The sequence below is a fragment of the Artibeus jamaicensis genome, unplaced genomic scaffold (genome assembly GCF_021234435.1).
Source record: "Artibeus jamaicensis isolate MK-2021 breed Jamaican fruit bat unplaced genomic scaffold, CSHL_Jam_final contig_60, whole genome shotgun sequence".
Classification (NCBI taxonomy): domain Eukaryota; kingdom Metazoa; phylum Chordata; class Mammalia; order Chiroptera; family Phyllostomidae; genus Artibeus; species Artibeus jamaicensis.
The window spans coordinates 10,964,807-10,992,767 of record NW_026521900.1 but is presented as its reverse complement, the minus strand read 5'-3'; the positions used below and the strand labels follow the sequence as shown (position 1 = coordinate 10,992,767).

The 27,961-nt window shown below is 50.2% G+C and overlaps 4 protein-coding genes and 1 non-coding gene across 9 annotated transcripts; 3 read left to right on the top strand and 2 right to left on the bottom strand.

Moving 5' to 3' along the window:
• The first annotated feature begins 104 nt into the window (after positions 1 to 104).
• On the top strand, positions 105 to 4,957 carry PIM2 (Pim-2 proto-oncogene, serine/threonine kinase). Its single transcript, XM_037159564.2, has 6 exons — positions 105 to 355; positions 489 to 598; positions 1,327 to 1,377; positions 2,879 to 3,251; positions 3,628 to 3,804; positions 3,903 to 4,957. The coding sequence occupies exons 1-6, from the start codon at positions 295 to 297 to the stop codon at positions 4,064 to 4,066; spliced, it is 936 nt and encodes a 311-aa protein (XP_037015459.1). The 5' UTR covers positions 105 to 294; the 3' UTR covers positions 4,067 to 4,957.
• Positions 4,958 to 6,344: 1,387 nt separating this feature from the next.
• On the top strand, positions 6,345 to 15,197 carry SLC35A2 (solute carrier family 35 member A2). 3 transcript variants are annotated; one of them, XM_037159521.2, is made up of 5 exons: positions 6,348 to 6,487; positions 8,008 to 8,190; positions 11,800 to 11,951; positions 12,874 to 13,610; positions 14,930 to 15,195. In XM_037159521.2, exons 1-5 carry the CDS (start codon positions 6,397 to 6,399, stop codon positions 14,955 to 14,957), a joined length of 1,191 nt encoding a protein of 396 aa, XP_037015416.1. In that variant the 5' UTR covers positions 6,348 to 6,396; the 3' UTR covers positions 14,958 to 15,195. The 3 variants fall into 3 exon arrangements, with proteins under 3 accessions (XP_037015425.1, XP_037015416.1, XP_037015424.1); XM_037159529.2 differs by having other exon boundaries at positions 6,397 to 6,487; positions 11,835 to 11,951; positions 14,930 to 15,197; XM_037159530.2 differs by lacking the exon at positions 14,930 to 15,195 and having other exon boundaries at positions 6,345 to 6,487; positions 13,464 to 14,755.
• A 72-nt stretch (positions 15,198 to 15,269) lies between these two features.
• PQBP1 (polyglutamine binding protein 1) lies at positions 15,270 to 19,403 on the bottom strand. Of its 3 annotated transcripts, none has more exons than XM_037159539.2 (7): positions 19,251 to 19,403; positions 18,753 to 18,837; positions 16,735 to 16,846; positions 16,391 to 16,503; positions 15,931 to 16,194; positions 15,642 to 15,705; positions 15,270 to 15,481 (listed from the first exon to the last, which is right to left on the bottom strand). In XM_037159539.2, the coding sequence occupies exons 2-7, from the start codon at positions 18,817 to 18,819 to the stop codon at positions 15,325 to 15,327; spliced, it is 777 nt and encodes a 258-aa protein (XP_037015434.2). In that variant the 5' UTR covers positions 18,820 to 18,837; positions 19,251 to 19,403; the 3' UTR covers positions 15,270 to 15,324. The 3 variants fall into 3 exon arrangements, with proteins under 3 accessions (XP_037015434.2, XP_037015444.2, XP_037015448.1); XM_037159549.2 differs by lacking the exon at positions 19,251 to 19,403 and adding an exon at positions 19,026 to 19,123; XM_037159553.2 differs by lacking the exon at positions 15,931 to 16,194.
• Positions 19,404 to 19,507: 104 nt separating this feature from the next.
• On the top strand, positions 19,508 to 23,912 carry TIMM17B (translocase of inner mitochondrial membrane 17B). The gene is made up of 6 exons (XM_037159577.2): positions 19,508 to 19,614; positions 20,471 to 20,570; positions 22,214 to 22,277; positions 23,120 to 23,248; positions 23,335 to 23,445; positions 23,536 to 23,912. Exons 1-6 carry the CDS (start codon positions 19,589 to 19,591, stop codon positions 23,622 to 23,624), a joined length of 519 nt encoding a protein of 172 aa, XP_037015472.1. The 5' UTR covers positions 19,508 to 19,588; the 3' UTR covers positions 23,625 to 23,912.
• LOC119060461 (small nucleolar RNA SNORA26) lies at positions 21,268 to 21,387 on the bottom strand. The gene has a single exon (XR_005084594.1). It is a non-coding gene; the product is annotated as a small nucleolar RNA SNORA26 (small nucleolar RNA).
• Positions 23,913 to 27,961: the final 4,049 nt, after the last annotated feature.

Below are 27,961 nucleotides of genomic sequence, written 5' to 3'. Positions count from 1 at the left end.
GGACTGGTTCCGATTGGCTGGGATACAGCAGGTGCCGCGTCCGGATTGATCAAAGCCAAGTGGGCGGGGCTGTCGCTCGGGGTGACTCTCTCGGGAGGCGCGTGCCCCGGCTCAGTAGCGTTGGGGCTGGAGCGCGCGGAGAATCTTAGCATTGCGCCGTTTGTGGGCGCTTCTGGGCCACCAGTTACCCTACCTTCCACCCTGGCGCCCCCAAGTCCTGGCTCCCCAGCCCCGCTGCCCCGGGCGTCTACACCTTGCGGGCTCAGTGGGCTTAATCTCCGCACCTCCTCCTCCATGTTGAGCAAGCCTCTTCAGGGGCTCGCGGTGGCCCCCGTGACCCCCACGCAGCCGCCAGGTGAGGGAGGCTTCCCTACCGCTAATAGGCCGGGCGGGCTAGAACGGTGGAGGGCGGCGCGGGGGGGAGGGGGAGGGGTCGCGGCGGGGCTCAGCACGCGGCTATCCTGACTTCGTCGCCTCTGCCTGCGTAGGAGGCAAGGATCGGGAAGCGTTCGAGGCCGAGTACCGACTTGGCCCCCTGCTGGGTAAGGGGGGCTTTGGCACTGTCTTCGCAGGACATCGCATCACGGACCGACTCCAGGTATACGCCAGGAGGGTCTGGGGAGGGTCAGGTGTGTGTGTGGCAGGGGCAGGAGGCCCGGGGCTGGGCTGCTGACTGACTGGGAATGAACCCACAGTGTGTGTGTGGTTAAGGTCCTAAGAACCAGGACCCGGCTTGCTGAGCGCGTTCGTCTGCGCGCGCCCCCCCCCACCGTGTGTGTGTGCGCGTGTGTGTGTGTGCGTGTGTGTGTGTGTGTCGGCTCAGGTGGGCGTGTGGGGGAGGGGCAGGGATTCGGAAAGGCCAGGGAGTGAGACCGGCGAGTGAGGGTGGGGGATCTTGATGATTCTAGACCCTGAGATTCAGGGGACGTGTAAGTGTGAAGGTGGGGACCCAGAGCTGAGATTTAGGGGATTTTGGAGACAAGGTGTCCAGTATGGACTCCTGAGGAACAAGACCCTGGGACAGAGTCGGGGCGTCATGAGGCTGGATGGGAAGATGGAATACTGGTTGGGATGTGAAGCAATTTGGAACTCAGAACCTGGATTGCAGTCCTAAGCCTGAGAAGGGAGAGCCCAGGGCTGAGGGCGATGGGAGAGGTGAAGTCGGTCCTGGGGACTTGCGGGCTGGGAGAAGCCCCAGCTCGTTTGGAGGTCGTGGTGTGGTGTGATGGTGGTTGGGGCCACAAAGAAAGACTAAGGTGAGGCCCAGGACTGGGAGGACTCTGGGGGGGTCATCTGCCAGCCCCCTCACTCAGCCTGCTTCTCCAGGTGGCCATCAAAGTGATCCCACGGAATCGCGTGTTGGGCTGGTCCACACTGGTGAGTATGTTCTTCGGCGCCCTTTCTGACCTGGTGGCGCCATGGCTGACGATGGGCTCACTCGCCCCCCGGCCTTTCTATGGATCGTGTGCCTCCCTGGGCCCTGTAACTGGTGAGGAGATCACTCCTCCCAGCCCGTGTTTACTCCCCTGCAGTGACATCCACACCTCCACACAGTTCTGACTCACCCTAGTTTCCCTAGAGCCCTTAGAAGCTCCCCTCCAACCCCTCTTTCTCGTCCTCCCTGCTTCAGGGGCTGCCCGCAGGGCATGCTGGTGGGGAGGGGGGCAGAGGTCACTGGTTGCCATGGTGATGGTGGCTGCTTCTCTGCCGTTAGCGCGCTAACGGACGGCAGGGCGGGTCTGGGCCAGTTGTAAAGAGGGTAGCGCCCCCTGGTGGGAGCTGGGAAGACTGCGCTTGCGCAGTTGCGGAATTTTCATCGCCGTGAGAAAACCTGTTTGCAGCTGTGCAAGTCAGTAGAGTGGCCAGGAGAGGGCCCCACCTCGGGCAGTAATGCTGCTTCTGCAAGTCCCTGTGCGCACGTGGGGCTTCTAGAGTGGGACAGCTTTTGTGGCCAGTAACATTTATACTCTTTATTGAATAGCAACAGGTGTGCCTCTGGCTTTACTTCATAAAATGCTTATTCCAAGTTCCACGAATGACTTTTATTCAACTTGGTTCTAGATGCTTGGTGAGAGTAAAGAACGTGATAACACTGAGTTCTGACTTTGTGCCTGTTCTTTTCTAATTAACTCACTTTCAACCGTTTAACAATTATTGAGCACCTACTGTGTGCCAGGCACAGTTCTAGGCACTTAGGAAAATATATTGAGAGTTTGGTTTGTAGTAGGTTCTTTTCTACTAATTGCTTTCACCTATTTAACACATATGTATTGAGCCTTACCCTGTTAAGAGGCACTGGTCTGAGTTCTTTTATCTATTTAACATTTACTGAGCGTCTACTGTGTATAAGGTGCTGTTCTAAACTCTTGGGAGATGTCAGTGAACAAAACATAAAATATTCCATAATAGCCTTTTATTAAGAACTGCTTTTATGCCCTAGCTGGTGTGGCTCAGTGGGTTGAGTGGCGGCCTGCAAACCATAGGGTCCCTGGTTTGATTCCCAATCCAGGGCACATGCCTGGGTTGCAGCCCAGGTCCCAGTAGGGGGTACACCAGAGGCAACCACATATTGATGTTTCCCTCCCTCCCTAACCCTCTAAAAAGAAAAAAAACTTAAGAAAGAACCTCTTTTGTTCTTCAGATATTTACTGAGCTTCTATTATGTGCTAGATATGCATGGGCTTTTGACTTGAATCACCTTCACAATGGCTGTGTGAGTTTGAGGCATTTATGGTGAGGAAACTGAGGCCCAGGGAAGGAAGTGGTTTGCCCAAGGCCACATAGGATGCCAAGGGGCTATGGTTTAAGTTAGGTTAGAAGTCGGCCTCAGACCTACTACCCTAATGTCTGTTCCCTTCCCTCTCCGTTTCCCCCACAGTCGGACTCCGTCACATGCCCACTGGAAGTAGCATTGCTGTGGAAGGTGGGTGCAAGCGGTGGGCACCCTGGTGTGATCCGCTTGCTTGACTGGTTTGAGACACCCGAGGGCTTCATGCTGGTCCTTGAGCGTCCTTTGCCTGCCCAGGATCTCTTTGACTACATCACAGAACAGGGCCCGCTAGGTGAAGCCCGAAGCCGCTGTCTCTTTGCCCAGGTAGTGGCAGCTGTTCGGCACTGCCACGCCCGTGGAGTTGTCCACCGTGACATCAAAGATGAGAATATCCTGATAGACCTTCGCCGAGTCTGTGTCAAACTCATTGATTTTGGTTCCGGCGCCCTGCTTCATGATGAACCCTACACCGACTTTGATGGTAAGACTTCCTTCACTCTCAGTGAAGAGATTTTTTTTTTTTACCTTTTATCTTTATGGGCTCTTGACCTTTGCGGGGGAAGGGGTATCCTGTAATCCTTGATCTACATTGTACCTTATAAGGTTCTTGATTTTGAATATTGATGGTTTTCATGCCTTGCCCTCTGTTAAGTCCATCTTCTCACAGTGCCTTGACCTTGTTCCAGGTTCTTATCTGGTGAGGGGATTCTATTATCCTAACTGCTCTTATTGTGATGAGACCCTGCTGTTACACTTAAAGAATGCAATTGTGGTGACAGGAGCATATACTTGCTGGGGAGGGTGGGGTGGTAGAAGGGTATTATCAGAAAGTGGTCTAACCTCTGGCTTGTGTGCAGGAACAAGAGTGTACAGCCCCCCGGAGTGGATCTCTCGTAACCAGTACCATGCACTCCCGGCCACTGTCTGGTCACTGGGTATCCTTCTTTATGACATGGTGTGCGGGGACATTCCCTTTGAGAGGGACCAGGAGATTTTGGAGGCTGAGCTCCACTTCCCTGCCCACGTATCCCCAGGTGAGGCTCTCCCTGGCCCTAGTGCAGTGGACTCCATACCTCCCTGGGCCTGGTGCTCCTAACTAACTTACAACTTCCTGTGTGTTTCTGACCTGCAGATTGTTGTGCCCTAATCCGCCGGTGCCTGGCCCCCAAACCTTCTGCCCGACCTTCACTGGAGGAGATCCTGCTGGATCCCTGGATGCAGACACCAGCCGAGGATGCACCCCCCAATACCCCTAAAGGGGGTCCTACCCCTTTGGCCTGGTCCTTGCTGCCCTAGTTGGGAAAAGCTGTCCATGGCCATGCCACAAAGATAGAAGGACATCTGTTGACCTGGTTTTACAGGTTATTAAAAATCCAGTGTTACTAGGGTCAGAGATTGGGGATCTGGAATCAGAAAACATAAGCCAAGTTTGCCCAGTCCCCATCCCAATCCTGATAAGGAGCCTTCCTCCCAGAATTTATGGTTTTTATTCTGGAGGGAGGACTTCCTTGCTTCTTGTTTTGCTAAGGATGTTTATTTGGTTGAAGTTAATTCCATTTTGAGCCCCAGGACTCTTATTCTGATGTGTTAAACCCTTACACTGGCACCTCCTGCCTGCTACCACCACACAAACTTAGTTCAAATGCTCTAACTTGGGCAAGGGTGCTTTCCTTTTAAAACCCCAGTAGTTGTTATTTTAGTAAAGGGACTCTTTAGTCTAGGGTTCCATGTTAAGTCACACTGCTTGCCTACCTCAGCCCAGGGTTGCTTATTCTGGGGGAGGTAAAGCCCTATTGTTATCCCAGGGCTTTTTTTTTTTTACTTTTTGTTTGTTTTTGGTGAAGGGACCCTAATCTGTTATTCCAAGTGCTCTTATTCTGGTGAGGAGAAACCCTACTTCCAAGATTTGGGAAGGCACGGGAGATGGACACCACCAGAGTCCACTAGGATGGGGTGGATGGGTTTTGTGGGGGGTGGGGGAAATAAGTCTTGTTGTTTGTTATCCTGGGGCCTCCCCCTCCACCTTTTTTGGATTCTTGCTGCCTCCTTCTGAGCCAGGATTGTCCAGTTGCTGAAATGTAAATACTTGTGTATTGGGAGGAAAGGAGCTCCAACTGTGTCATCCTCTCCCTTTTCCACCTGCCTGGATTATTTAAAAAGCCATGTGTGGGAACTCACTATTTAATAAACATAATAGAATCACAAATGACTGACCAGTTGTCACAATGAAGCATCTGTGGAGCGTCTACTGCATGCTGAACCAAAAGGGAGATGGGGTAGGTAGGTTTCACCTCTAGAGGTCTCAGTCTTGTGGTGCTGTTTTGAAGATCTTTTATGTATTCATTTAAGCAGGACCACAAAGAAAAACTGTTGACAACATCCACTTCCTAGCTCTTGCTATGTGCAGGTCTCCACTGGACAGACATTGAAGATATTTGGCAGTCCTGGCTGGTGTAGCTCAGTGGATTGAGCAGGGGCCTGCGAACCGAAGGATTGTGATTAGATTCCCAGTCAGGGCACATGCCTGGGTTGCAGGCCAGTTCCCAGCAGGGGATGCACGAGAGGCAACCATACATTGATCTTTCTCTCCCTAACCTTTCCTCTCTAAAGATAAAACCTCAAAGGAAAAAGCTATTTGGGACACATCTCCAATTAAATATGGTTAGCTTGGGCAGAAAAATGCTTTTCCCCACGGAACCCTAGGGAGGAAGTTTCTTCACCGTGGACGAAGAGCCCTTTCAGGCTGTACTGGTGAGGGTGGGGCTAGGTTTGAGTGCACATGGGAATCTTCCCAGCCCTTGATGTGTAATAACTGGGGCGTAAGTTACTTGTTTTGCCTTTACCTTTTTGTTTCCATAGTCTCCTTAACTGCTTATCCCTCTCATCCTTTCTTAATTCTTGAGTTAACTGCTCTATCTGGTTTCACCTGTTCCCACCTTAGCTGTACCCTCTCTTACCCTGCTTTCAAAAACTAATCTGTAAGCCTCTCAGCCCACTGTCTTACAGTTCACTTCCCAATTCATTTCCATCTCGCTATTGGCTTATTTGTCCTCCCTTCTGTTTCAGTTAAACTTTTGTGACTTTTCATGTGTCTTTTCATTTTATCTGGTAGTTTACCTGCATGACCCTCACCTGTGCCGCCGCCTCGGGCGTTCTCTCCCAAAAGCCTACAAGCTCTCCAGGGGGTGGGGCCTCGACCGGAGAGGGCAAAGGAACTTTTGCCCAACCCGGAGACACCTAATTCTGATGCGGCAAGTGGGGGGTGCCATCAGAAGACCGTCCCAATAAGCAGTCGAGCTAGAAGCAGGGCAACTGAACCAATGAGACGAAAAGACGAGATGTGCGGGTGAAAGAGAAAGCGAGATCAATAGAGGGGGTGGGTCTAGTACCGGGGATAGGCCGAAGAGGCCATGCACTGATGGCGAGAGGCTCAGCCGGTTTCCCTAACCCGATGGAATCTGGAAACCGCGGGGCCGCTCATAATTTCGCATTGGGGAGCGGACAAGCAAAGCCTCTGCTCTGCTCTGGTCAGTCCATCCCACCTCACCCGGGCGGCAGGAAAACGGAAGTGACGGACACGGAAGTGGCCTGCTGTTGCAAGAGGGACGGGCCAGGCAGATGCCAACATGGCAGCGGTTGGATCTGGCGGTTCCACCGCGGCTACCGGGCCAGGGGCGGTCTCCACGGGGGCGTTGGAACCTGGGACCGTGAGTGCGGGTGAGACAGGCTGTAGACATGCTATCGCCGGCAGTGCAGGGTCAGGATCACTGGGGCCCATTAGGAAGGTTCCTCATTGAAGCGAGAGGCTGCATCCCATATGGACCGACCTATGTGTGTGTGGCAGGGGTGAGGGTGGGTGGGGGAGGAAAGACGGAACAGAATATTGTGAATGTGTGGGACAGGGTAGAGGCCAATTTTGAGGATGATGGGGATTCCCTTCCGCACACGGAAAGTAGACACGATTTTTATTCTAGAGGGATGTTTCCTCCTGGGGAGGCTAAGACCACTAAGACCATTCTGAGGGTGTGTGGGGTCCGACCTTATGGAAGTGAGAGACCATTCGCAGGGTGGGAGAGTTTCTCCTTATTGAAGGGAAAGGCTATTCCTGAGAGTGGTGGTGGTTTCTTCCTTATAAAGAGACAGGGACTATTATAAGTAGGGTGGGGTGGGTCCTTCCTTATGTGACTTAGAGCCCATTTTGAGGATAGGGTTGTCCTTCATTATACATGGGTAGATCATGCTGGGGGCGTCCCTTCCTAATGGGGATAAAGTTTATTATATGTTGGAGTCAGGGGGTCCTTCCTTATATGGCAGACAAAGAATGTTCTGAGGGTGCTGGGCTCTTCTTATAGTCAGAATTGTTCATTGTGTGAATAAAACAAGGAATAATCCTTGGTTGGAGGTAGAGGGATACTGCAGTTGGAGGACTGGACCATGTGGAGTATAGGGAAATATTTCCTTACATCTTGGAAGGAACCAGACCATTCTTGGGGTTCAGTCCTTGGGACAGCATGAGAATCATTTATTTGTTAGATCATTTTGGGTCAGAAGGAATCAATCCTCATATGAGGGGGGGATTGGAGAGATCATTCTGAGTGTAAGGGAATGAAATGTAAGGGAAACTTTCTTAGATGGGAGAAGCCTGTTTCTTAGGGGGTGGGCATGCTTTATACAGTGGTCTCTTTCCCTGTATTGGGGTATCATTCTTTACATGGAACACCCCCTCTTTCAATAGAAGCAACATTTCATATAAATCTTCAATTTGCTCATCCATAAAATGGGAATCCATATAGTTCTTTGGAGATCAGAGTGATATAGTGGTCCATTGAGGTAATTCATATAAATCCTTTAACCCAGTGATAGGCACACAGCAAGCACTCAATAAATGTTCAGAATGTAGTTGCTATTTTCTGGGGGAGAGTGGCTTCTCACTCAGGGAAGGTGGGTGTTCAGGGTTGGCCCCAGCCATTTCCTGACACTTAAGAAAGGATTCCAGCTATGGGCCCTGCCCACTTGTACCTTTCTGGCTCTTCTTCCTGTGACTGAAGCAGTGAAAGCAGGAGGAGTCAGATCATTATTGGGTCCAAGATGGGCAGGCAGAGGGAGGAGGAAGAAATGCTGGCTAAGAGGATCCTGGTTCATAAAGGAAAGGGGAGAGGAGTGGTTTGGCTATGCCCCAAGCAACTTCTTCCCCCTTCTTCCCCCTTCTTCCCCCTTGCTCCTTCCATTCCCCACAGCTCACCGGCGCCTCAAATATATATCCCTGGCCGTGCTGGTGGTCCAGAATGCCTCCCTCATCCTCAGCATCCGCTACACCCGCACACTACCTGGGGACCGTTTCTTTGCCACTACTGCTGTGGTCATGGCCGAGGTGCTCAAAGGTCTCACCTGCCTGCTGCTGCTCTTCGCACAGAAGAGGGGTATGAGCCAGGGAGGGGGGCTGGAGATGGTGGGTAGGATTCTGTGTGTGTGTATGTGTGTGTGTGTTGTACACCTGAACTCACATGGAGGGTTTGCTGGAGTAGTATTTTTGTGTCTGTGAAACTGCCTGGGAAATGTTTAAGTGCAGGTAAGCTGCCTTGTTCCTCCAGTGATGAGTAGCTGCATCCACACTTTTATACCCCAAACTCCCAGGGAGCTGGCCTGAGGAGACTTTACAAGTGAGAGAGTCTGTGCCCATAAGTAGCAGGTGCCCCTTACATGATGATTTATTTCTCTTTAACTTTTTATTGTGGAGAATTTCAAACCCTGAATCGGAGACAATGATAAAATAGTAAAATCTCCATGTACCCGTAACCCAGATTCAACAGTTGTCAACTCATGGCCACTCTGCCATTAAACAGCACCAGTGCTTATCCACTCACTGCCAATCTATATGTCTGCCTAGTTACCACCACCCCCCACTTTATTATATTGAAGTACAGTAAGTTCTCACTGTCAGTGGCTCAAAAACTTGAAATGAAACAATGTATAATGAAACCATTTTACTGTAGGTGACTTGATACAAATGAGTTAAGTTCCTAAGTATCTCATCAACAGTTATTACATAGTGACAATGAACAAAATAATGTTATTTGGGGAACTGCCCTATGTTCCACATGAAGTATTTTGAAGTAAATCCTCCTTATTTTGAATATATATTTAAAAGTTACTAAAATAATCGAATATCTAGTCAATGCCCAAATATTCTAGTGATTTTTCAAGTGTTGTAAATGTTTTTAAAATTTTGTTTGAATCAGCCCTGGCTGGTGTGGCTCAGTGAATTGAGCACTGGCTTGCAAACCGAAGGGTCACTGGTTCAGTTCCCTGCCAGGGCACATGCCTGGGTTGCAGGCCAGGTCCCCTGTTGGGAGCATGAGAGAGGAAACCAACTGATGTTCCTCTCACAGATTTCCCTCTCTTCCTCTCTCTAAAATTAAATTAAGAAATAAAATATTTTGAAAAAAAATTAAAAATAAAAAAATTTTGTTTGAATCAAGTTTTTTATTGAATTTCTTGGGGTCACATTGGTTCATAAAATTATATAGGTTTCAGGGGTACAATTCTCTATTACATCATCTGTATATTATATTGCGTGTTTACCACCCCAAATTAAGACTCTTACCATCACCATTTATCCCCCTCTTTCCCCTCTACTAACTCCCCCACCCCCTTTGCCTCTGCTTACCACATGGTTGTCTCTCTAGGAGGGTTTGTTTGTTTAATTTTTGCCTAACCATTTCACCTTTTTCACCCAGCCGCCTTGCCTCTTCCCCTCTGACAGCTGTCAGTCCGTTCTTTGTATCAGTGAGTGTTAGGATCAAATTTATGTCAAGATCGGTGTTTCGTAATTGGTTGATATCTTCTGGGTTTGTTAACCTCTGGGTTTGCCTCGTTTTTTTTCTTTCCCTGTAGTTAATTTGTTGAAGAAAATCAGGTCATTTGTCTTATAGACTTTGGGTAACCTGGATTTTGCTGACTGCCTCCCTATGGTGTCATTTAACATGTTCTTCTGTCCTCTGTATTTCTCATAGCTGCGTTCATCTACTGATTTAAATGCCTCCCTGAAGGCCGCCTTTAAAATGTTACCCATTCTTTTCTCTCTAAAGGCCTTGCATGTGGCTCTGCCCTCAGCACTTACATTGAACGAGACATTCTTACCCAATCATTAGCTCCAGGGCCCTGTGAGGCAGCAGTTGAGGAACCTACCCGCTCTGTTCTTGATTGACTCTGAGAGACTTCCTAGTGAACACTGCACGGCAGGCCCTGCTTTGGCTGTGGAGGTGGACGTGTTAGCAATGCAGACATGCATCTTGCCCTCGTAGGGCTGATAAGTTTAGATGGGGAGATACTTAGCTGCAGACTTAATCACAGGCTTTCAGTGCTTATCCGCAGCCCCCCTCCACACACACACACACACACCATTTTTCTATTTCTTTGTTTGATAGTAAAACTTGGCCTAACCTGATGTGGGGCTATTTATATATGTGTTTTTTTATCTTTCTCATTTTGTGGGAATATCAATGTACTTGATTATGGTGTGTAGCCCATATATGTGGGGCGTTATGTGTAATATACACATTTCATACAACATAACATGGTGTATATATACCACGTTACCTTCCTAACACCTGGAAAATTTTGAACACCCAAACCCCTGGGCCTAAGAAATTTGGGTAAGGGGTTAGATATTGATAATTACTCCTGTGATTAATGCCATGAAAATCAAGGACAGGGTTCGTAACTGAGTATCAACAGTTCCTGTGATACACTTGTGCAGTAATTGGGTTTTCCCCGAGAAGCGACACTGAACTGCAAAAAAAAAAAAAAAAGTAGGCTTCGCAAAGGCCTTATAGGAAAGTATTTTCATTTATTGATTGGAGCAAGTCCCAACTACTCTTCCTGCTTAACCCTGCAGAGGTCACAGTCAAAAAAAATTACAGTGTAGGTCATGTGTATGCAAGAGATACCTTCATTACTATTATGTGCTAAAATGTGGGGGGGGATTAAACACTGCAAATTAGCATTTATTATATTTATATAACAAAATACATGATTTTTGTTTTCAGTTACAATCTAAAAATTATTAAAGAAACATCAAAGAATAAATTTTTCTTCTTAAATAATTGAAACATGCATATTGCTATAAAATACAACCAAAATGTCTTTTAAGATTAATCAGAATATTCAATAATTGGCTTTGCAAAATGTTCGTAACAGTCATTGCAAACAATATTGCTATACTGAAGGCATAAAAGCTTTTTGCAGCACTTGCGACAATATTTCAATAAGCAGCTTGTTTGGGAAGGCATAGAACCTGGTATGTGTTATAACCAAACTGACGAGTTGAACATTATGGCTTATACTTATTAGTCACATACAAATGCGCAGCTAGTCGTGAGCTTGAATCTATGCACCCAATGTATGTAACAGCATTTAAGAGTTTGTATATCTCAGGATATACAAACTGAGATATATCAGCTGAGACCTCCACAGGATTAGTAGTCAAGCCTGTATATTTCCAAGTGGCAGGGGCAACTCTTTGGTGTGTGTAGGACTGACAGATTCAGCCAAGTGCGAGGTGGCCCTTGGCGCACCTCGGAGGTCGATAAGGAGCTAGGTTAAGTCTACAAGTAGGATCTGAAACTTCCCCTGTTGGGTATATGGCCTTCTCCCTACACTCTTTGGGCTTCTGCTTCACAAGAGTCTGTCTAGTTAATACTAATCGTGCAAATGTGTATTGAGTGCTTGCCCCGAATGGGGCTCTATGCCAGTCGGCTGTAAGATGAGTGAGATGTGATCTGTGACCCTCAGACACAGCAAGTCCAGTGTTAATGGACCTCTGTGTTTATTAGGCTGAGTATCCCAAAAGCCTGCTGCCTACTGGAGGTGTGCTTATACTGTAGGGAGACGGAGAGTGCAGACTTCATCCCAGCCCTCAGGAAGTCTGAGTGTGGTGGGAGACACAGGTCCAGGCCCAGACCCAGCCCTCAGAGGATCCCTATCTTTGGTAGTCAGTGCTAAAAAGGGCTCTCCTCCACCCACCAAAGGTAACGTGAAGCACCTGGTCCTTTTCCTCCACGAGGCTGTCCTGGTGCAATATGTGGACACATTCAAGCTTGCAGTGCCCTCTCTCATCTACACCTTGCAGAATAACCTCCAGTATGTTGCCATCTCCAACCTGCCAGCTGCCACTTTCCAGGTGAGCCCCAAGCCCAGCATGGCCCCGGAGGAACTGGCTGGGGTGGGAGGTGGGGCTGCCGAGAGCAGGAGCTTTATCACTTTTGGAATATCCTTGCAACTTCCCCGACCTCTGTTTCCTCATCTGTGAGAAATGGGAATGGAAATGGGAATAACTATTCACTGGGATGCTGAGATGATTAAAAGATACGACAGCCGGGAAGAGCCCTTGGTTGGCAAGAGATGAGCTTTGGGCTATTTGCAGGCAGCCTCGTGAGTTGGTTCAAGCCTGAATCCTGGGGCCAGGCTATCCGGGTTCCAATCCCAGCTCTGCTATTTTCCAGCTGTGTGATGTATGATATTGGGCAAGTCACTTAACCTCCCTGTTTACTTAGTTTTCTCAGCTTCAAATTAGGCATTAAAGTAGTGCACACTTCACCCATGAGGATTAAACAAGAACTCACATGATGTGCTTAGACCCACACCCAGCACATCGTTTGCTGACATTGTGTGGCTGACTCATTTGTGTTAACAGGTATCGATCAAGAGCTCCCTCATCATGATGTTTATCATTCATTCATTCCCTAGTGTGTGAGGCGTTTGCCATATGCCAGCTGTATTTACAGCAGACGATGTCAGGGCTCAGACATGGCAGGTGCCTTCTCCCTCATCACACAGCCAGGAAATGGGGTTGGGATGTAGGCCTGAGTGTGGCCCAGGATTTCCTTGTACAGTCAGCCTCCCGTGTGCCATCCGGGAGATCCCTCAGAGCTATTTAGCTCCTTCTCAGTCAATGGTCAGTGGCTAGAGATTTTTGTTTTTGTCATCTACCCTACCCTGTCCCCCCATCGTGCCTGAGGGCCCGTAGTGGGTGGGTGCCGTGCCCCATGTGCACACGTTGGGCAGCAGCCGCAGCCCTCAGCACCTTCCATATCCACTTGCAGGTGACATACCAGCTGAAGATCTTGACCACGGCCCTGTTCTCCGTGCTCATGCTGAACCGCAGCCTTTCCCGGCTACAGTGGGTCTCCCTGCTGCTCCTCTTCACGGGTGTCGCCCTTGTCCAGGCACAGCAAGCCAGTGGTGGGGACCCACGGCTGCTCAATCAGAACCCTGGGGTTGGCCTAGCAGCTGTCGTGGCCTCCTGTCTCTCCTCGGGCTTCGCAGGTGTCTACTTTGAGAAGATCCTCAAAGGCAGCTCAGGCTCCGTGTGGCTGCGCAACCTGCAACTGGGCCTCTTCGGCACAACGCTGGGCCTGGTGGGGCTCTGGTGGGCCGAGGGCACTGCAGTGGCCCACCGTGGCTTCTTTTTTGGGTACACGCCTGCTGTCTGGGGCGTGGTGCTCAACCAGGCCTTTGGCGGGCTACTGGTGGCTGTCGTTGTCAAATACGCTGACAACATCCTTAAGGGCTTTGCCACCTCCCTGTCCATCGTGCTGTCCACTGTTGCCTCCATCCGCCTCTTTGGCTTCCACGTGGACCCACTGTTCGCCCTTGGCGCTGGGCTGGTCATTGGCGCCGTCTACCTCTACAGCCTTCCCCGAGGTGCAGCCAAAGCCATAGCTTCCACTTCCACCTCTGCCTCCGGGCCCTGCACTCACCAGCAGCCTCCTGGGCAGCCACCACCACCGCAGCTACCTTCCCACCGAGGAGACCTCAGCACGGAGCCCTTTCTGCCAAAGTCAGTGCTGGTGAAGTGAGGGCTGGCAGCAGCTCGGGGAGACAGGGAGGGGGACTGGGTGGAGGGTGTTGGGCATCTCGCAGGACCCATCTGCCACTGGGGCCTGGCTCCTCTGGGGTTGGAAATCTTTTTCTCCCAGGTCATTGAGACAAACACAGGGGCGTGGGGCTGGGCAGGCATTACACGAAACCTTCCTTGTCCACTGACCGCCCCCACCTCCCCTGGAGGGACTTTTAGAGCCACCTCCTCTGCCTCAGGCTAACCACCTTGAGGACCAGGTTGGGGTATCATCATTTAAGGCCTTTTGTCTGTCCTGCCCCCTTCCTCCCCCCTCAGCCGGAGGGGTCCTGTCTCATGCCTGAGAGAGTCCCTCCCGGCAATCCCGCCACCTTTGTCAGGACAACATGGACAAAAACCCTACAGCTCTTTCATGACTGATGCCTAACCTGTGGGGTTCCGTTTCCCACAGCTCTAGGCCCCTCCCTCACTACCGCACTGGATCATGTTAGCAGCTGTCTGTCTATGGCCTTCAGGCAGCTTCCCTGACACAGAGACCCCTGAACACGGGCCTGTCGTGAGCACCCAGGGAGAGAAAGAGGCAAGAGCTGAGATTTTTGCTGGTTCAAAATCAAGGGACTATTTGGTTTTTAGTGATTTGGGGAATTGTGTAATCAGGTCATTGATGATCCAGGGTGTGGGGGCAAAGCAGGGAGGGAGGGCCTTAAAGTAGCTGAATCTCACTGAATCGAAGACACTGTCTGTCAGTTGCCAGATGCAGGGTTATTTTCTGAGACATCCTGAGAGAAAAAAATAAAGCTGCCAACCACTCTTGCTACCCCACTGGCTGAATGAGGCACCCTTACTTCCTTACTCCATGGGGGGGGGTGCCTTAATGTTGCTGAAATATGGAACCTGCCGTATGCACTCCTCAAAGCTTATTAACTAACCCCTTAACTGTCTCCTGGGGAGGGGGGTGTACGCGTGCATGGGAGATGCCTGGGCTGTCTTTGCTATGTGTAAATAGGGTCATTGGATCTTTATTTTTGATTAACTTGTTGCAGTTTTTTTCTGTTTGTTTTCTAAGGAACTGTAATGAACAAATGTCAGGATACCTAATGCCAAATAAAGATATTGTATTTATTTAGTCCATGTGTAGCTTTCTGACCCAGGGGACCTGCTCTCTACACATGGGCTCTCTTACTAACCCTAGGATTACCAGCCTCGCTACTGATGCCCTCTGCCCTCGCTTGCTCAGGATGAATGCCTGCCAGCCCACCCCAGCTTTGTGTGTTTTTCTTTCCTCCCCATGTCCACCACAGGTTGCTCACCAAGGTGAAGGGTTCGTAGCCGCTGGGATTGAAGACGCTGGCCTGGCCTCATTCTCCCTTCTTGCCCTGGCCCAGCCGGGACCAAGCTCTGATCAGTATTATGGGTGGGGGGAGGCAGACACTGATGCCCCGTACCTACCCCACCCCACCCCCCCACAGGGCTGACATGAGTAAACTCTCTGCTAAGGAGGCCCAGATAGGACTCACCTCAGCCTTCCAGCCTGCTGCTCTCATGTCCCTATAGTTTTTAGATGAGGTTTTGCAAATAAAACTGTTTTGCATCTTGCCTCCTTGGGTTGGAAAGCCTCAAAAATACAAAGGAAGAAAGCACTCTGGCCTGGTGGGAATGACCCACTGAAAAGATTTTATTGAAGACCCACTAGGGTTCAGTCCTGCTGCTTGGTTCGAGAGGCCTCGGCGTTGGCGCGTAGCACGGCCCCTGGGGATGGATAAGGGCGCTGCTGGAAGAGGGGCCCAGCGGCTGTCGTGTCTGCACCGGTCTTCGCCTCGTTCCGCTTGGGGAGTCCTGTTGACCATGTGCCCCTGGGGATGACAGAGGGTCAGGGGGTGGGATGTGGCAGCCCCCCTCACAAACACACAGACAAATAACTAATGAGTCAGTGAAGGAGATAGTGAGGCAGAAAGGAATGGTCAGTGCAGGAAGTCCAGGAAAGAGAAGGGCTCATGGGGGCGTGTCACTTACCGGGGTGCATCTGAGTACGAGCTGGGGTCCATAGGGTCTAATTCTTCATCCTTCCGGCTTGCAACTGTAGAAGGAGGTGGCAGAGCAAGGTGTACAACGGAGGCACACGAAGCTCCTGATCACTGAGCTTCCCCCGTCAGAAGAAATGGAGCCCATAGGTGCCATGGCTGCACCACCTTCTCCCAGGCCCCAGATTCAGACAATTGCACGAAGGGAAGTGAGGCCTTCTATACACTGTTCCCCCCAGTGCCTTGCTGCCTTACCCCAGTCGTGGCCCTGCTCAGCTTACCCTTCTTGCTCTTGGGGTAGGGAGCTAGCTCCTCCCGGCGATGGTGGCGCCGTTCTTTGCTCTCTTCTCTCTCCACCTTGTCATATCCACGGTCCCGGTCCCGATCCCTGTCCCGTTCTCTCTCTCTGTCCACCTTCTCATAACCACGCTCTCGGTCTCTATCTGACTTCTCGTGGCTCCGGTCTGACTTCTCATGGCTCCGGTCTGACTTCTCGTGACTCCGGTCCGATTTCTCGTGGCTCCGGTCCAACTTCTCCTCAGCATCTGGCCACATGAAACCTCTGAAGTGACCTTCTTCCTCCTACCTCAGGACCCAGTAGCCTTCACCTCTGACAGCCTCTCTTGCCTGGGGCTGGATCTGCCTGTCTCACCTGCCCCTCCTGGACCCACTATCATTTACAGAGCTCTTTCTAAGAACTGCAAGAAGCACTTGTGGCACCCTTGGACCTGCCTTACTCACCTGCATTACTGCTCCTGGGCTTCTTGACAGATTTGGTAATGATGGAGTTGGAGTCATGTGGGGAGAGCCAGGACACGAGGTCTGTTTCCACATTCCAGTAGTAAGGGAGCCCGCTACAAGGCAGGAGAGGGAGAGAAGCAGTATCGGCATAGATGTCCTCTCCTTGTAGCCTCAACTGCTCCCCAATCTCTGCCTATACCTACCCATATCAGGACCCCCCCCAAGGAGGACCCCATATTCCTTCCCTTGTGTCCCCCATTTCCCCAAGGCCAGGGACAGCACAGGAAGGGTAAAGTCGGAAGTCAGCTTCCCCCGGCCCCCAACCCCATGGTCCCCAGGCTTACCAGGAAGGGTCAAACACCTTGTACCAGCTTGGTGGCAGGCCCTCCAACCGGGTGGCCTCATAGTCCACGGGATCATCATCGTAGTCCTCAGCAATAATCTCTTCCTCTGGCTCTGCCGGGACAGGCAGAGGAGAGAAGTAAGGATAGGGGACGCTCATCCTACACTTTGGGAACGGAGAGATGCTCACGTTCACATGGACACACGAGTGTGCCAGGTCTCACCAGCTATGGCACATAATGGTCACATTCCAAGTCCTAGCATCTAAGGTAGTGAACTTACAAAAACATGTACCTAAATCCATCCTGTTCTGGGTTCAGTGAAGATACACTATTACCCAAGCCTATCTGGTTTCTGGTTTAGATAGACATTTATCCACATTCCCGAAGTTCCTGAATTTAGGGAGTAGGTAACAGCACACTACAAAAATCTATTTGGCTAAAATGAGTTTAAACAGAAAGCGGTCTGTCTGAAAATATCCAAACCTATTCAGCTCCCAAGCTTGGCAACGGGGGGTTTCTGACTCCTGTATTTTGTGTAGCAAGAATCTGGATAGCGAGGGATTTATCCAAACACTGCTCTGAATCCATTCAGTTCCGGAAGCCTGATGCATACAGCTGTCAGTTGATATCGATATAATAAAAAGGCGTATATTGTCAGCTCAGCACCAGGCCCTCAGTAGGCCTGTCGTGGATTTTAGCTGTGGATATAACTAACCATGAAATGTGTATGTCAGCAACAGCACAATGCCTTTCACATCTGTAGGCCCAAAAGAGATGTCAGCTATAATCATCACTACTGTTATTTAGATATATACCAGCAGAAAAAATATTATGTGCACAGGGCCTGGCACCTAAGAGGCTTAACATAAATATCAATAACCACAATCAGTATCAACCACATGAGGAATGCCTGGCACACATTAGGCCTGTAATAAATGTCACTTATTAATAAGATGGAAATAAGATGCATTTTCTAGTACTTGGCACACTGTAGCCCAAAACAGATGCCTTTTGACAATAAGGTGTAAATATTACCATCCAGCACAATGGGCCTAAATAATAGGTCCTGTCATTTTTTTTAAGATTTTATTTATTCATTTTTAGAGAAAGGGGAAGAGAAGGAGAGAAATATCAAGGTGTGGTTGTCTCTCATGCACCCCGTACTGGGGGACCTGGCCCACAACCCAGGCATGTACCCTGACTGGGAATCGAACTGGTGACCCTTTGGTTTGCAGCCCACACTCAATCCACTGAGCTACCAGCCAGGGCCTCGTTTTTTATATTGTCAACCATAATGTATATCCAGGTACTTTGTACTATGAAAATACATGTCAGCAACTGACATCGTGAACATCACCGGCACAGTGCCTGGCGCCACAATAGGTCTGAAAAATGTTACCTAACAGTATGAGAAAGAACACAGTATCAGCCCAGCCAGTGTGGCTCAGTTGATTGGACATCGTCCTTCAAACCAAGATTACCTGTTGGATTCCTGGTCAGGGCACATGCCTAGGTTGCAGGCTCTGTGCTCTGCTCCTGTCAGGGCACTTTCAGAAGGCAAAGGTAACCAATCAATGTTTCTCCCTCACATAGATGTTTTTCTTCCTCCCTTCCCCTTTCTCTAAAATAAAATACAAAATTAAAAAAAAAGTATCAGTATGAGCATCCTGCCACTGTCCTAGGCCCACAGAAGACTGCCACAGATGACAGCTATCCTCACTCTTACTCTGTAATCACTTCTATGAATGGATGGACTGAATCCCGCATACAGCAGGCCCAAATAGGTATCAGCTGTCAATATTAAGGATGAAATGTCAATCTCCCCTGGGGCCCCTCCCCCAACCTATGCTTGGCACCCAGTAGGAACGGGCGTCAGAAATCCATATGGTTAACCATGAAATGCTTGCCACTCCACTGCTTGCTGCACAGTAGGCCCACGCTCCCTATCAAGTGGCAGTATCAACAAAGTGCCAGTCAAGCCTGGCACGTGGTAGGCCCATCTGCTCTAGATCTCTTACCAGGCTCCAGGTGTTTGAGGATGCCTCTCTTGGCCAAGCGAGTCTGCAGCGCAACTGGCAGCGGCATAGCGAGTAGCACACAGACCTAGGGACGGATGGACAGACTGAAAACCAGCTCAGATGGAAATCTGACTTTGGATCCTGTAATCAAGCGCCCCCCTCCCCCGCCATGTGCTAATATGGACCCCCACGTCCCATACTTGCACCAGTAGCTGGGCTGAGGAAAGCTGCGCTAAAAGGTGGGGGAAAATAGGTGGCAACCAAAACTCTTACCAAACGTATGCAGGACAGGAGCTCCAGAACCCAGTTCCTCTCCAAGGCCTAGGCTCCACCCACCGCTGAAGGGTTCTAACTGGGCTCCCCCACGCCCTACAAATGGGCTCACCCAGCGTCCTCCAAAGACTGCCAGGTGGGAGCAACCAAAGGGCTACGATGGGGGTTCACAGTGTAGTACCTCCTCCAGTTTCAATAAATGCACTCCCCCCGCCGCAACATTACCAATATTCACGCGGGTAATAGAAGTTGTCAGACTGGTCGCCTCACTGTCGTCACCGCTAGAAACACCAGGACCACACGACAATTTCCCTCCACAGCACAGAAAGAATTCTCCGGACCCCAAGACTTGAAATAACTAACTGGGTGACGCTCAGGCTGCGAAAACAGAGGACATATCCAGGGTAGCCAATGAGAGTGTAGTGTAAGCCTGACGTAGGACGCAGCAACCTAATTGTGGCCGTGGGATAGGTGGGAGTTCGAAAGTCTCTGTGCGTGTACGGTGTGGGCGTGGCCCAGCCGGGGCTGAGGCCGACTCCGGGGCTTAGGCAGACGCCGGCGCCATGGAGGAGTACGCTCGGGAGCCCTGGTACGGCGATGGGCACAGGCCTCGGGACTGTCCCTGCGGCACCATGGCCAGCTGTGGGAGGCGGGCGGGAGAGGCAGTGGCTCCAAATCGCCATGGCCCCGACTCCAGAGACGCTTAGTTGTGTCTTTACGCTCTCCTCCACTTGTTCCCTCCCACTTGGGCTCCGTTAAGAGGGGCTACAACTGTGTGCCTGGCGAAGGTGCAGTGTAGGACGAACCATTCCACGTTTCCCCTGACTCATCTCCCAGCCCGTCTTTGTTAAAGAAAACGGACGCTGGTCGAATCCATTTTCGCCAAGGGGTGGCGCGGTGTTAAACGGAAATCCCCAGGGTTACCACGCTTGGTTTTTCCCTGGTTGCTCTAGTGAATGGGGGCGGGGCCTGGATGAGCCTATTGTGAGCAAGGAGGTGGTGCTGGGTCTTCCCCAAGGCCCGCTCTTGGTTTTTCCCAGTTATGCTAGGCGAAAAGAGAGGAAAGAGGGCGGGGCGCGGTTGGACGTGCTCAGTAGCGGAGAAGGGGGTGCGACTCTCCCTGCTTTAATAACAGTACCAGCCAGTTAACACTGTGTAGTGATTATCGGAAGGTGACAACTCTTTGTACATATCAGTTCATTTAATCTTTGATAGTAAAACGGTCGGCTGATTCCGTGTTTAGCTGCAAAGGGGAGGGGCAGAGGGCAAAGAGGAATATTTTTTCCTCTTCGCACTCTTACCTGCTTAAATGAAGGGGAAAATAATCGCCATCTGAAAGGCTACTTCCCATTCAGGTGACTTGGTTTCTCCCAATTGGAAAGTGGCCTTGTGGCGTGGAACGGGGGAGGGTTCGCATTAACTCCATCCTCCCCTTTACATTGCAGCCCATGGCGAATTGTGGATGATTGTGGTGGAGCCTTCACTATGGGTGTCATCGGTGGCGGAGTCTTCCAAGCCATCAAGGGCTTCCGCAATGCCCCTGTTGTGAGTCCTGGCCTTCCCTGGGTGTGGTGCTGGGGTCCTGTCCTGTCAGCACGGGATACTGCTCTGAAAACTGCTTGGAGCTGCCAGTTACATGCACTTAATCATTCTGGTGCCACCTTGTCTTCTATGTGCTAGGCGTGACACCAGGATATGGGGTTTTGGGGAACTGAAAACAGAGCCTCTGTACCTCACCCCAAACCCAACTGGAGCGCCTCTGTGGAAATGCTGCAGTGGAAACAGTCATCTCTGTCCGTGTAAAGACTTCCAAACTCGTAGAAAAATTTTATAAAAGTTCATTAGAGTTTATTTGAGCCAAATAGAGGACCTGCCTGGAAGCAATATCTCAACAAATTGAGAAAAATGCTTCCCAGAATGACAGTTTATAGTTTTATACATGTGGAATTAAGGAGTAAACATAAGGAAGATTATGTGAAGTGGGAGAAAGCAAAGCAGGGAAATCTCTCTGATTGGACTGCAGGACAGTTAAGATTATGTGCTCTCTTGAGAGTGATTACACTTCTGAAGGTTTCAAAGGTGTATTGACCTAGATGCACAAAAGCAATGAACAGGGCTTGCTTAAGGCAAAGATAACCTTTTACTAGGGAAGTTATGGGCCTGAGTAGTGACTACTTACCATGACGTCCAGTTAGGAATTTATGATCAGGTGTCACTCTGCGTGGTTACTTTCAGTGGAATTTCTTTTTTCTCAGGTAGAATTCTAAGAGCAGTTTTATAATCTCTTCTCTGGGTTTAATGGAGACTCACTTTACCCTTCTGTACTATCCTCTCAGGGCATGTGTCAGTCTTGAAAAGGCACAAGAAAGGGTGTCAGATTTTGTTACAGACCCCTTTTTCTGTCCAGATCACCAAATACCATATGTGTGTGCAGAGTCAGATTTTACCTATAGGCAGATTCGGGGTCAGAAACCTGTATAAAGGGGGAGCGACAAGAGTTTAACTGGCAGAAGGAAGACAGCCTTACAGTTAAGAAAATGTTTTTAATTTAACATCAATTCTGTCTCTTTCTCTGACACTACCCCCCCTCACTGGAGATCTCATCAAATGCCAAACTTTGAATATCATCCATTCACCAAGGGATCTGCAATTCCCTCAACTCCTATAACGCTCTTTCCTGGATCTTTACCCAAGTTTCTCCCTTTCATCCTCAAGGTCTCATTACATATGCCCCCTCCTTAAAGAGGTCTTTTCTTATCTCTCCACCACTATCGTATCTCTTTATTCTAGTTCCTCTGGGGTGCATATTGCTGTCCGAAGCTGTCTTGCTTAACTGTACCCTTCCTCTCTATGTCTCTGTCCCAATATACTGTGAGCTATGAGAGTGCAAGGGCCAGGTCTACCTCTCCCACTGCTCTATGCCTGCATACAGCATGGTGCCTGGCACACAGGTGCTCAGTAATCACTGAATGAATGGAAGGGCAGATAAATGGATAAGAATGTCTCAACCCAACTTTGAGAATACTTATGTTGGGGTGCTTCCAGGCCCCTTAATTCTTGGCTGCTTCTTCACAGCTTTACTCCTGAATACCCCTAACAGGATTCCCACCCACTTCCCCCTCTGAAGAGCTAAAAACCCTGACTGACCTCAGCCCTGCTCTGACTCTCCTACTCTTCACTTTCCCCAGGGAATTCGGCACCGATTGAGAGGTAGTGTCAACGCAGTGAGGATCCGAGCCCCTCAGATTGGAGGTGAGAGGCTTGGGGAGACATAGGAGATGTGATGGCAAAGTTGGCGGTGGTTGTTGCTTTGGGTCTAGTCTGCAAGTTGTAGGTCCACATTCGAGCCCCAACTCTGCATGGGACTTCCTGGGAGGGTTGACATTTCCCAACAAGTTAATATGGATGAGTTCTGGAATTTAATCCAGACCCTGGCTCTTCTCTGATGTGACCTTGGGACAGTGGCTTAACCTCTCCGAACTTCATCTGTAACATGGGGATGACAATAGCAGTAACCACCCCATTTTGCAATTTATGTAATTTACATAGTATTTACTAAGTGCCTGTTGCTCTACTGTGCACTTTAATGACATTAACTAATTTAAAATTTCAGAAGCCAAATAACCTGCAGTACCTAGATCAGGTCCCGGGACCCAGTAAGGCCCCAGTAAACATTTTAACTAGCATATTGTTAACTGGCTTTCCTAACCTTTTTCTTTCTCATTGAAACCAAGATCAGAATGCCAACTCTATGTGGTGGTTTATGAAGGCAAAAGGTACTCCGTTAAAAGCCAGTAGAGCCCTGACCGATATGATTCAGTTGGTTGGGGGTTGCCCCACAAAGTGAAGAGTGGCAGATTCGATTCCTGGTCAGGGCACATGCCTGAGTTGTGGGTTTGGTCCTGGACAGGGCGAGTATGAGAGGTAACTGATTGATGTTTCTCTCCTTCTCTTTCTCCTTCCCTTCCTCTCTTCCTAAAAATTTAAAATAAAATTACAACAAAGCCATATAGAAGGTAAATGTGCTTATAAACTCGAGCTGTGGATGCTTGGGATCCCCCGGGAACGCTAATGAGGCCTCTCTACCCCTGCAGGTAGTTTTGCAGTGTGGGGAGGCCTGTTCTCCACCATTGACTGTGGCCTGGTGCAGCTGCGGGGCAAGGAGGATCCCTGGAACTCCATCACCAGCGGAGCGCTGACCGGGGCTGTGCTGGCTGCTCGCAGTGAGTGCCCCCAGCCCTGGCCCCAACCCCTTCCACTCTGTTTTGCCAGCCCTCAGCTCTCTCTTCCTGCCTCCTTGCTCCTCCAGGTGGCCCACTAGCCATGATGGGCTCGGCAATGATGGGGGGCATCCTGTTGGCCCTCATCGAGGGCGTTGGTATCCTCCTCACTCGCTACACTGCCCAGCAGTTCCGCAATGGTGAGTATCTGGTAAAGTTGGTCAGGAAGAGGTGGGAAATGCCCTGCCTGGCCTCCTCTGCTCACCTTTGCTTGATTCTCCCCTCTCCAGCACCCCCGTTCCTGGAGGACCCCAGCCAGCTGCCCCCTAAGGAGGGTACCCCGGCCTCAGGCTATCCCGGCTATCAGCAGTACCACTGAGGAAGTGACCACCTGTCACCACCATCGTGGGAGCTCCTCCTCCGTTCCCCTCCCCGATGATCTACCTCGAAGGGAGGGCTGGCTCCCACTTGGCCCTGGGACCCTCCAGAGAGGGCCTCTACTCTCTTTGTTCCCTGTCCCAGGGTGGGCGTGGGGCACCCCAGCTACCCTGATGGATGGGTCCCCTTCCTTCAGGGCACCCCAGCCCCACACTCACATGTAACAAGCTCTCACCCAACCCCTTCCTGTGGCTCCCTGATGAGTATTTAAAGCTGGTTTTGAAATGCCTTTGTATGTACTCATTAAGCCACCGGTGGGATGTCCTCCTTGAGGTAAGAGGCAGGGCCCTCTTCGGCAATTCAGAAGCCCTAAGATTTGGAGTTACACAGAGTGGGCCTTAGTGAATATAGGGTGAATGACGAAGAGGGGAAATGAATCAAGATGTTAATAGATACATGAATAAGCATGTGTGGGGGCCAAGTGATGAATCATAAGTACATAGAGGAATAGGCTTGGGAGAAGTGAGGGAACACAAGGATTGCTGGGGTTGAGGGAGTGGTTTTGCACACGGCACCCCGAACCCTCCCTCCCAGGCCCCCATTGCCAAGGCTGGGAAATCTGAACCCGAAACGAACTCTGTGGTTCTAGATACCATTGGTGTGAAGATAACCCCCTCCACACGGCCTCAGCAAGGACCTGGGAAGAAGGAAAGGTCAGGGAGACCTGGCTTCCTCGAAGAAGGGCCCTGTGTTAGTCTCCTCTTCTGTGCCACAGAAACACTCTGCTCCGCCATACTCCATGTTGTCAGTGTTTTTTAGGGGGAACTACAAAATAACCAGAAACAAGTTTTCATTTTGGGCCCAGGGGGGCGGGTGGCAGGTAATGAGAAAATTTTTTCTGGATGGACTTGCCTCCAGATGCTGTCTCTTCTATGTAACCCCCCCCCACCATGGGTGAGGCAAGCATTGTCTCTGAGGTGCAAGTGCCCCAGTGCAAATAGCCTCATAGGAGACATAAAAGCTGTCCCTTTGTGCAGGCCATCACAAAGGGGTGGAAATGGCCTCATATGAAGTCGCTCCCTGGAGGTGCAAATATTAAGTCCCCAGGCCGCTTAAGGCTTCAGCAGGGAGCCAGTGGTTGGTTCTCAGCAGTGGCAGGACTGCAGTACTGTATGCTTGATTGACTCGATGCCAGGAAGAGCCCGTCATCCCAGTGAAGACTGGCTAGGGAGGGTAGGTGTGGGTAGTAGGCACTGTGCACACAGCTTTCTTGGCCTCAGCAGGGCCCCAGCCTCAAACTCATGGCTGGCTCTGCACACAGGTCTGTGAAGGACCGAGGTCCCAGTTAGACCCAGGGTGTCTTGGGCTGTGGCCCTTATATTTCTGGGCCACTTCCTTTGGTCCCTCCTCTTCTGTACATCTAGGCCCCGGCCTTCCTCAGCTCTAGCCACTTTCTCCAGACCACACCCTGATCCTTCCAAACACTGTTCCATTAGGTCTCAGACTTTCCATCCCAGGAGTCCTCAAGTCCCTCCCAAGCTGCTGTCATTCCAACAGACCCTTGTCTATTCCGGCTCCACTCCCTTCCTTTCGAGCTGGCCCCCCCTAAGCTTCCAGCAGACCCTACTCCTTCATAAACCAACCCAGGCTCCTCTGAGGCCTAGTCCCTACTTTATCTCTTTGGTGTGCTCCACATGGACTCCTCCCCCCACAGCCCCTTAGGGAGAGCCGGAGAGCTCTGTGCCTCTAGACCTCTGCAACTTCAGTCCCTGCTCTCTCCCCTCTGCCACCCCTTCAGGCAATCCCAAACCCTAGGTCCTCGGGCCACCACCTCCTAGCTGGTGCTGGGGTCCTCAGGCCCTGCCCTCCCCCCCCCGCCTGCCCCATGACCAAATGGTTGGCCCACTTCCCTTCCCAAAACGAGGGATGTGGGCTCAGACCCCTGGTGGTTTTCACGGGCAGGGACTTAAGATAATGGGAGAAGGCGGGAGTGAAGCAGAAACAGATGAAGAAAGAAAGAGGAACTGGAGAGACGCATAGGGTTATAGAGACATTAATGGAGATGCACGAAAACATGCGGGCAAAAACAAGGGATAAGTGAAAAGGGAGACGAGAAAGGGCAAAGTCTCTTACAGAGACTAAGAGAAATAGGAAGACAGTGTGGAGGTAAAAAATACAGGTATAGCCCTGGCTGGGTAGCTCGGTTAAGAGTGATCCTTGATATGCCAAGGTTGCAGGTTCCATCCCTGGTCAGGGCCATAGGAGAATCAACCAGAGAGTGCATCAGTAAGGGGAATGACACGTCAATGTGTCTCTCTTGCCACCTCCCCACCCCTCTTTCTAAAAATCAATCAATAAAAAGAAAGGTATGGCCAGTGGGAGGGACTCCGGAGTGAGATGGAGCAAACACAGGAGTGAAGGAGAGGTGGCATTGTAGAGTTGTGAGCTGGACTGGGGCTATCCTGCCAGAGACTTCCAGGCCAGGCCTCCTCAGACTATCTGCCCACTTAACCTCTGGCTGAAGGGCCTCAGAAAGGCAGAGAGATGCCAACCTGTATTCTTGCATCCTCTCTCTCTCTCTCATCCCTAATTTAATCCCATCTTCTTCTAATAAGGATTTCGGCTGCTCTCATCCAGGTTCTTCCTTCCCGTTTTCTCCCGACCTTATCCCTTTCTATCTTGATCTCAGTCTTTCCCCATTTTTTTCCTTTGATCTCCTTGGCTGGTGTCTGTCTTTCCCTGTGGTCTATGGGTTTGCCATAAACCTGTCCACATGGTTTGCAGAGGTGGACAGATTCAGGGGCGAACAGGGAGTCCGGCCGGAGCAGGAGGTGGGGAAATCCCCCTACCCCTTTCCTCAGGCAGAGGCCCTGCGAGGGTGGGAAGAGAGACTTGGAGAAATCAAAGACAAGCAGAGAGAGAGAGACAAAGATACCAAGAGAGCCCTGGCTGGTGTAGCTCAGTGGATTGAGCGCGGGCCTGGGAACCAAGCAACCACGGTTCGATTCCCAGTCAGGGCACATGCCTGGGTTGCAGGCCAGTTCTCTCCCTCTCTCCTTCCTTTCCCCTCTAAAGATAAATAAATAAAATCTTTTAAAAAAAAAAGATACCAAGAGAAGGGGAAATCAGAGTTTATGGCGACATCAAGGGAGAAACAAAGATACAGAGATAGGGATACAAACAAAAAAGAAAAAGAACAAACAAGTGAAAAGAGAATGGAAAAGAGGAGATAGATATTGAAGTTGGGAGACTCAGAGATAAAAACGGAAGGGCAGAGAGTGTCAGAACAAGAGTGTCAGAGAAGTGAAAGAGTTGAACAGAGAGAAGAAGAAAAGTAAGAGCGACGAGAGTGGGCACGCACACTTTACCCTGAGTGTTCTTAGGTCTGTTGTCTCAGTTGGAGAACGGGACCTGACTGAGCAGGACGGCTCTGATGTCCTCACCTCAACCACCTAGGTCATGGAGGTGAACAGGAAGGCCGCCTCCCCTGGGGATTTGTTGGGACTGGGAACCATCTCAAGAAGCCTATTTAGGGCCAACCTCTGGATCTGACCAGTGGGGGCTGTCTCAGGAATCTATAGCGTCATCAGACTGGCTACAGCCATGTGGAAGAGGAAGGGTGTGCAATGATCATTTCTTTCTTATTGAATTTTTGTTGAGATTTTATTTATTTATCTTTAGAGGGAAAGGGAAGGAGAGAGGGAGAGAAACATCAATGTATGGTTGCCTCTTATGCATCCCCTGCCGGGAACTGGCCCGCAACCAAGGAATGTGCCCTGACTGGAAATCGAACTGCGATCCTTTGGTTCGCAGGCCCGCGCTCAATCCACTGAGCTACACCAGCCAGGGCTCTTTCTTATTGAATTTATTGGGGTGACATTGGTTCATAAAATTATATTGGTTTCAGGAGTACAATTCTATAATACATCATCTGTATATTGTGGTGTGTGTTCACCACCCCAAGTGCAATGATCCCTTCTGAGGTGACAGACAAACCTTGCCCACACTTATGCCGCCTGAAAGTGACAAAGCTGGGCTCTGTATCCTTATTTATAGTGCTTAGAGTTTCAGAGATGTCATAATTCTTTTTTTTTTAAAGATTTTATTTATCTTTAGAGGGGAAGGGAAGGAGAGAGGGAGAGAAATATCAATGTATGGTTGCCTCTTATGCATCCCCTGCCGGGAACTGGCCCGCAACCAAGGAATGTGCCCTGACTGGAAATCAAACTGCGATCCTTTGGTTCGCAGGCCCGCGCTCAATCCACTGAGCTACACCAGCCAGGGCTGCAACATAGTTTCCAGGACGACACATTACCAGTCATGATTATGTGTGTCATT

What these genes read in the sequence shown, in the direction of transcription:
- SLC35A2 (XM_037159521.2), top strand. Translation starts at nt 6,397, where the DNA reads ATGGCAGCGGTTGGATCTGGCGGTTCCACCGCGGCTACCGGGCCAGGG. An exon ending in GCTCTTCGCACAGAAGAGGG is followed by an intron (nt 8,191 to 11,799) that starts GTATGAGCCAGG and finishes CACCCACCAAAG; the next exon opens with GTAACGTGAAGCACCTGGTC. An exon ending in TGCCAGCTGCCACTTTCCAG is followed by an intron (nt 11,952 to 12,873) that starts GTGAGCCCCAAG and finishes ATCCACTTGCAG; the next exon opens with GTGACATACCAGCTGAAGAT.
- PQBP1 (XM_037159539.2), bottom strand. Translation starts at nt 18,819, where the DNA reads ATGCCGCTGCCAGTTGCGCTGCAGACTCGCTTGGCCAAGAGAGGCATC. An exon ending in CTACCCCAAGAGCAAGAAGG is followed by an intron (nt 15,706 to 15,930) that starts GTAAGCTGAGCA and finishes CTCCTTCTACAG; the next exon opens with TTGCAAGCCGGAAGGATGAA. An exon ending in TCGTACTCAGATGCACCCCG is followed by an intron (nt 15,482 to 15,641) that starts GTAAGTGACACG and finishes TGTCATCCCCAG; the next exon opens with GGGCACATGGTCAACAGGAC.
- PIM2 (XM_037159564.2), top strand. Translation starts at nt 295, where the DNA reads ATGTTGAGCAAGCCTCTTCAGGGGCTCGCGGTGGCCCCCGTGACCCCC. An exon ending in GCATCACGGACCGACTCCAG is followed by an intron (nt 599 to 1,326) that starts GTATACGCCAGG and finishes CTGCTTCTCCAG; the next exon opens with GTGGCCATCAAAGTGATCCC. An exon ending in TGTTGGGCTGGTCCACACTG is followed by an intron (nt 1,378 to 2,878) that starts GTGAGTATGTTC and finishes TTTCCCCCACAG; the next exon opens with TCGGACTCCGTCACATGCCC.
- TIMM17B (XM_037159577.2), top strand. Translation starts at nt 19,589, where the DNA reads ATGGAGGAGTACGCTCGGGAGCCCTG. An exon ending in GCTTCCGCAATGCCCCTGTT is followed by an intron (nt 20,571 to 22,213) that starts GTGAGTCCTGGC and finishes CACTTTCCCCAG; the next exon opens with GGAATTCGGCACCGATTGAG. An exon ending in GGCTGTGCTGGCTGCTCGCA is followed by an intron (nt 23,249 to 23,334) that starts GTGAGTGCCCCC and finishes TTGCTCCTCCAG; the next exon opens with GTGGCCCACTAGCCATGATG.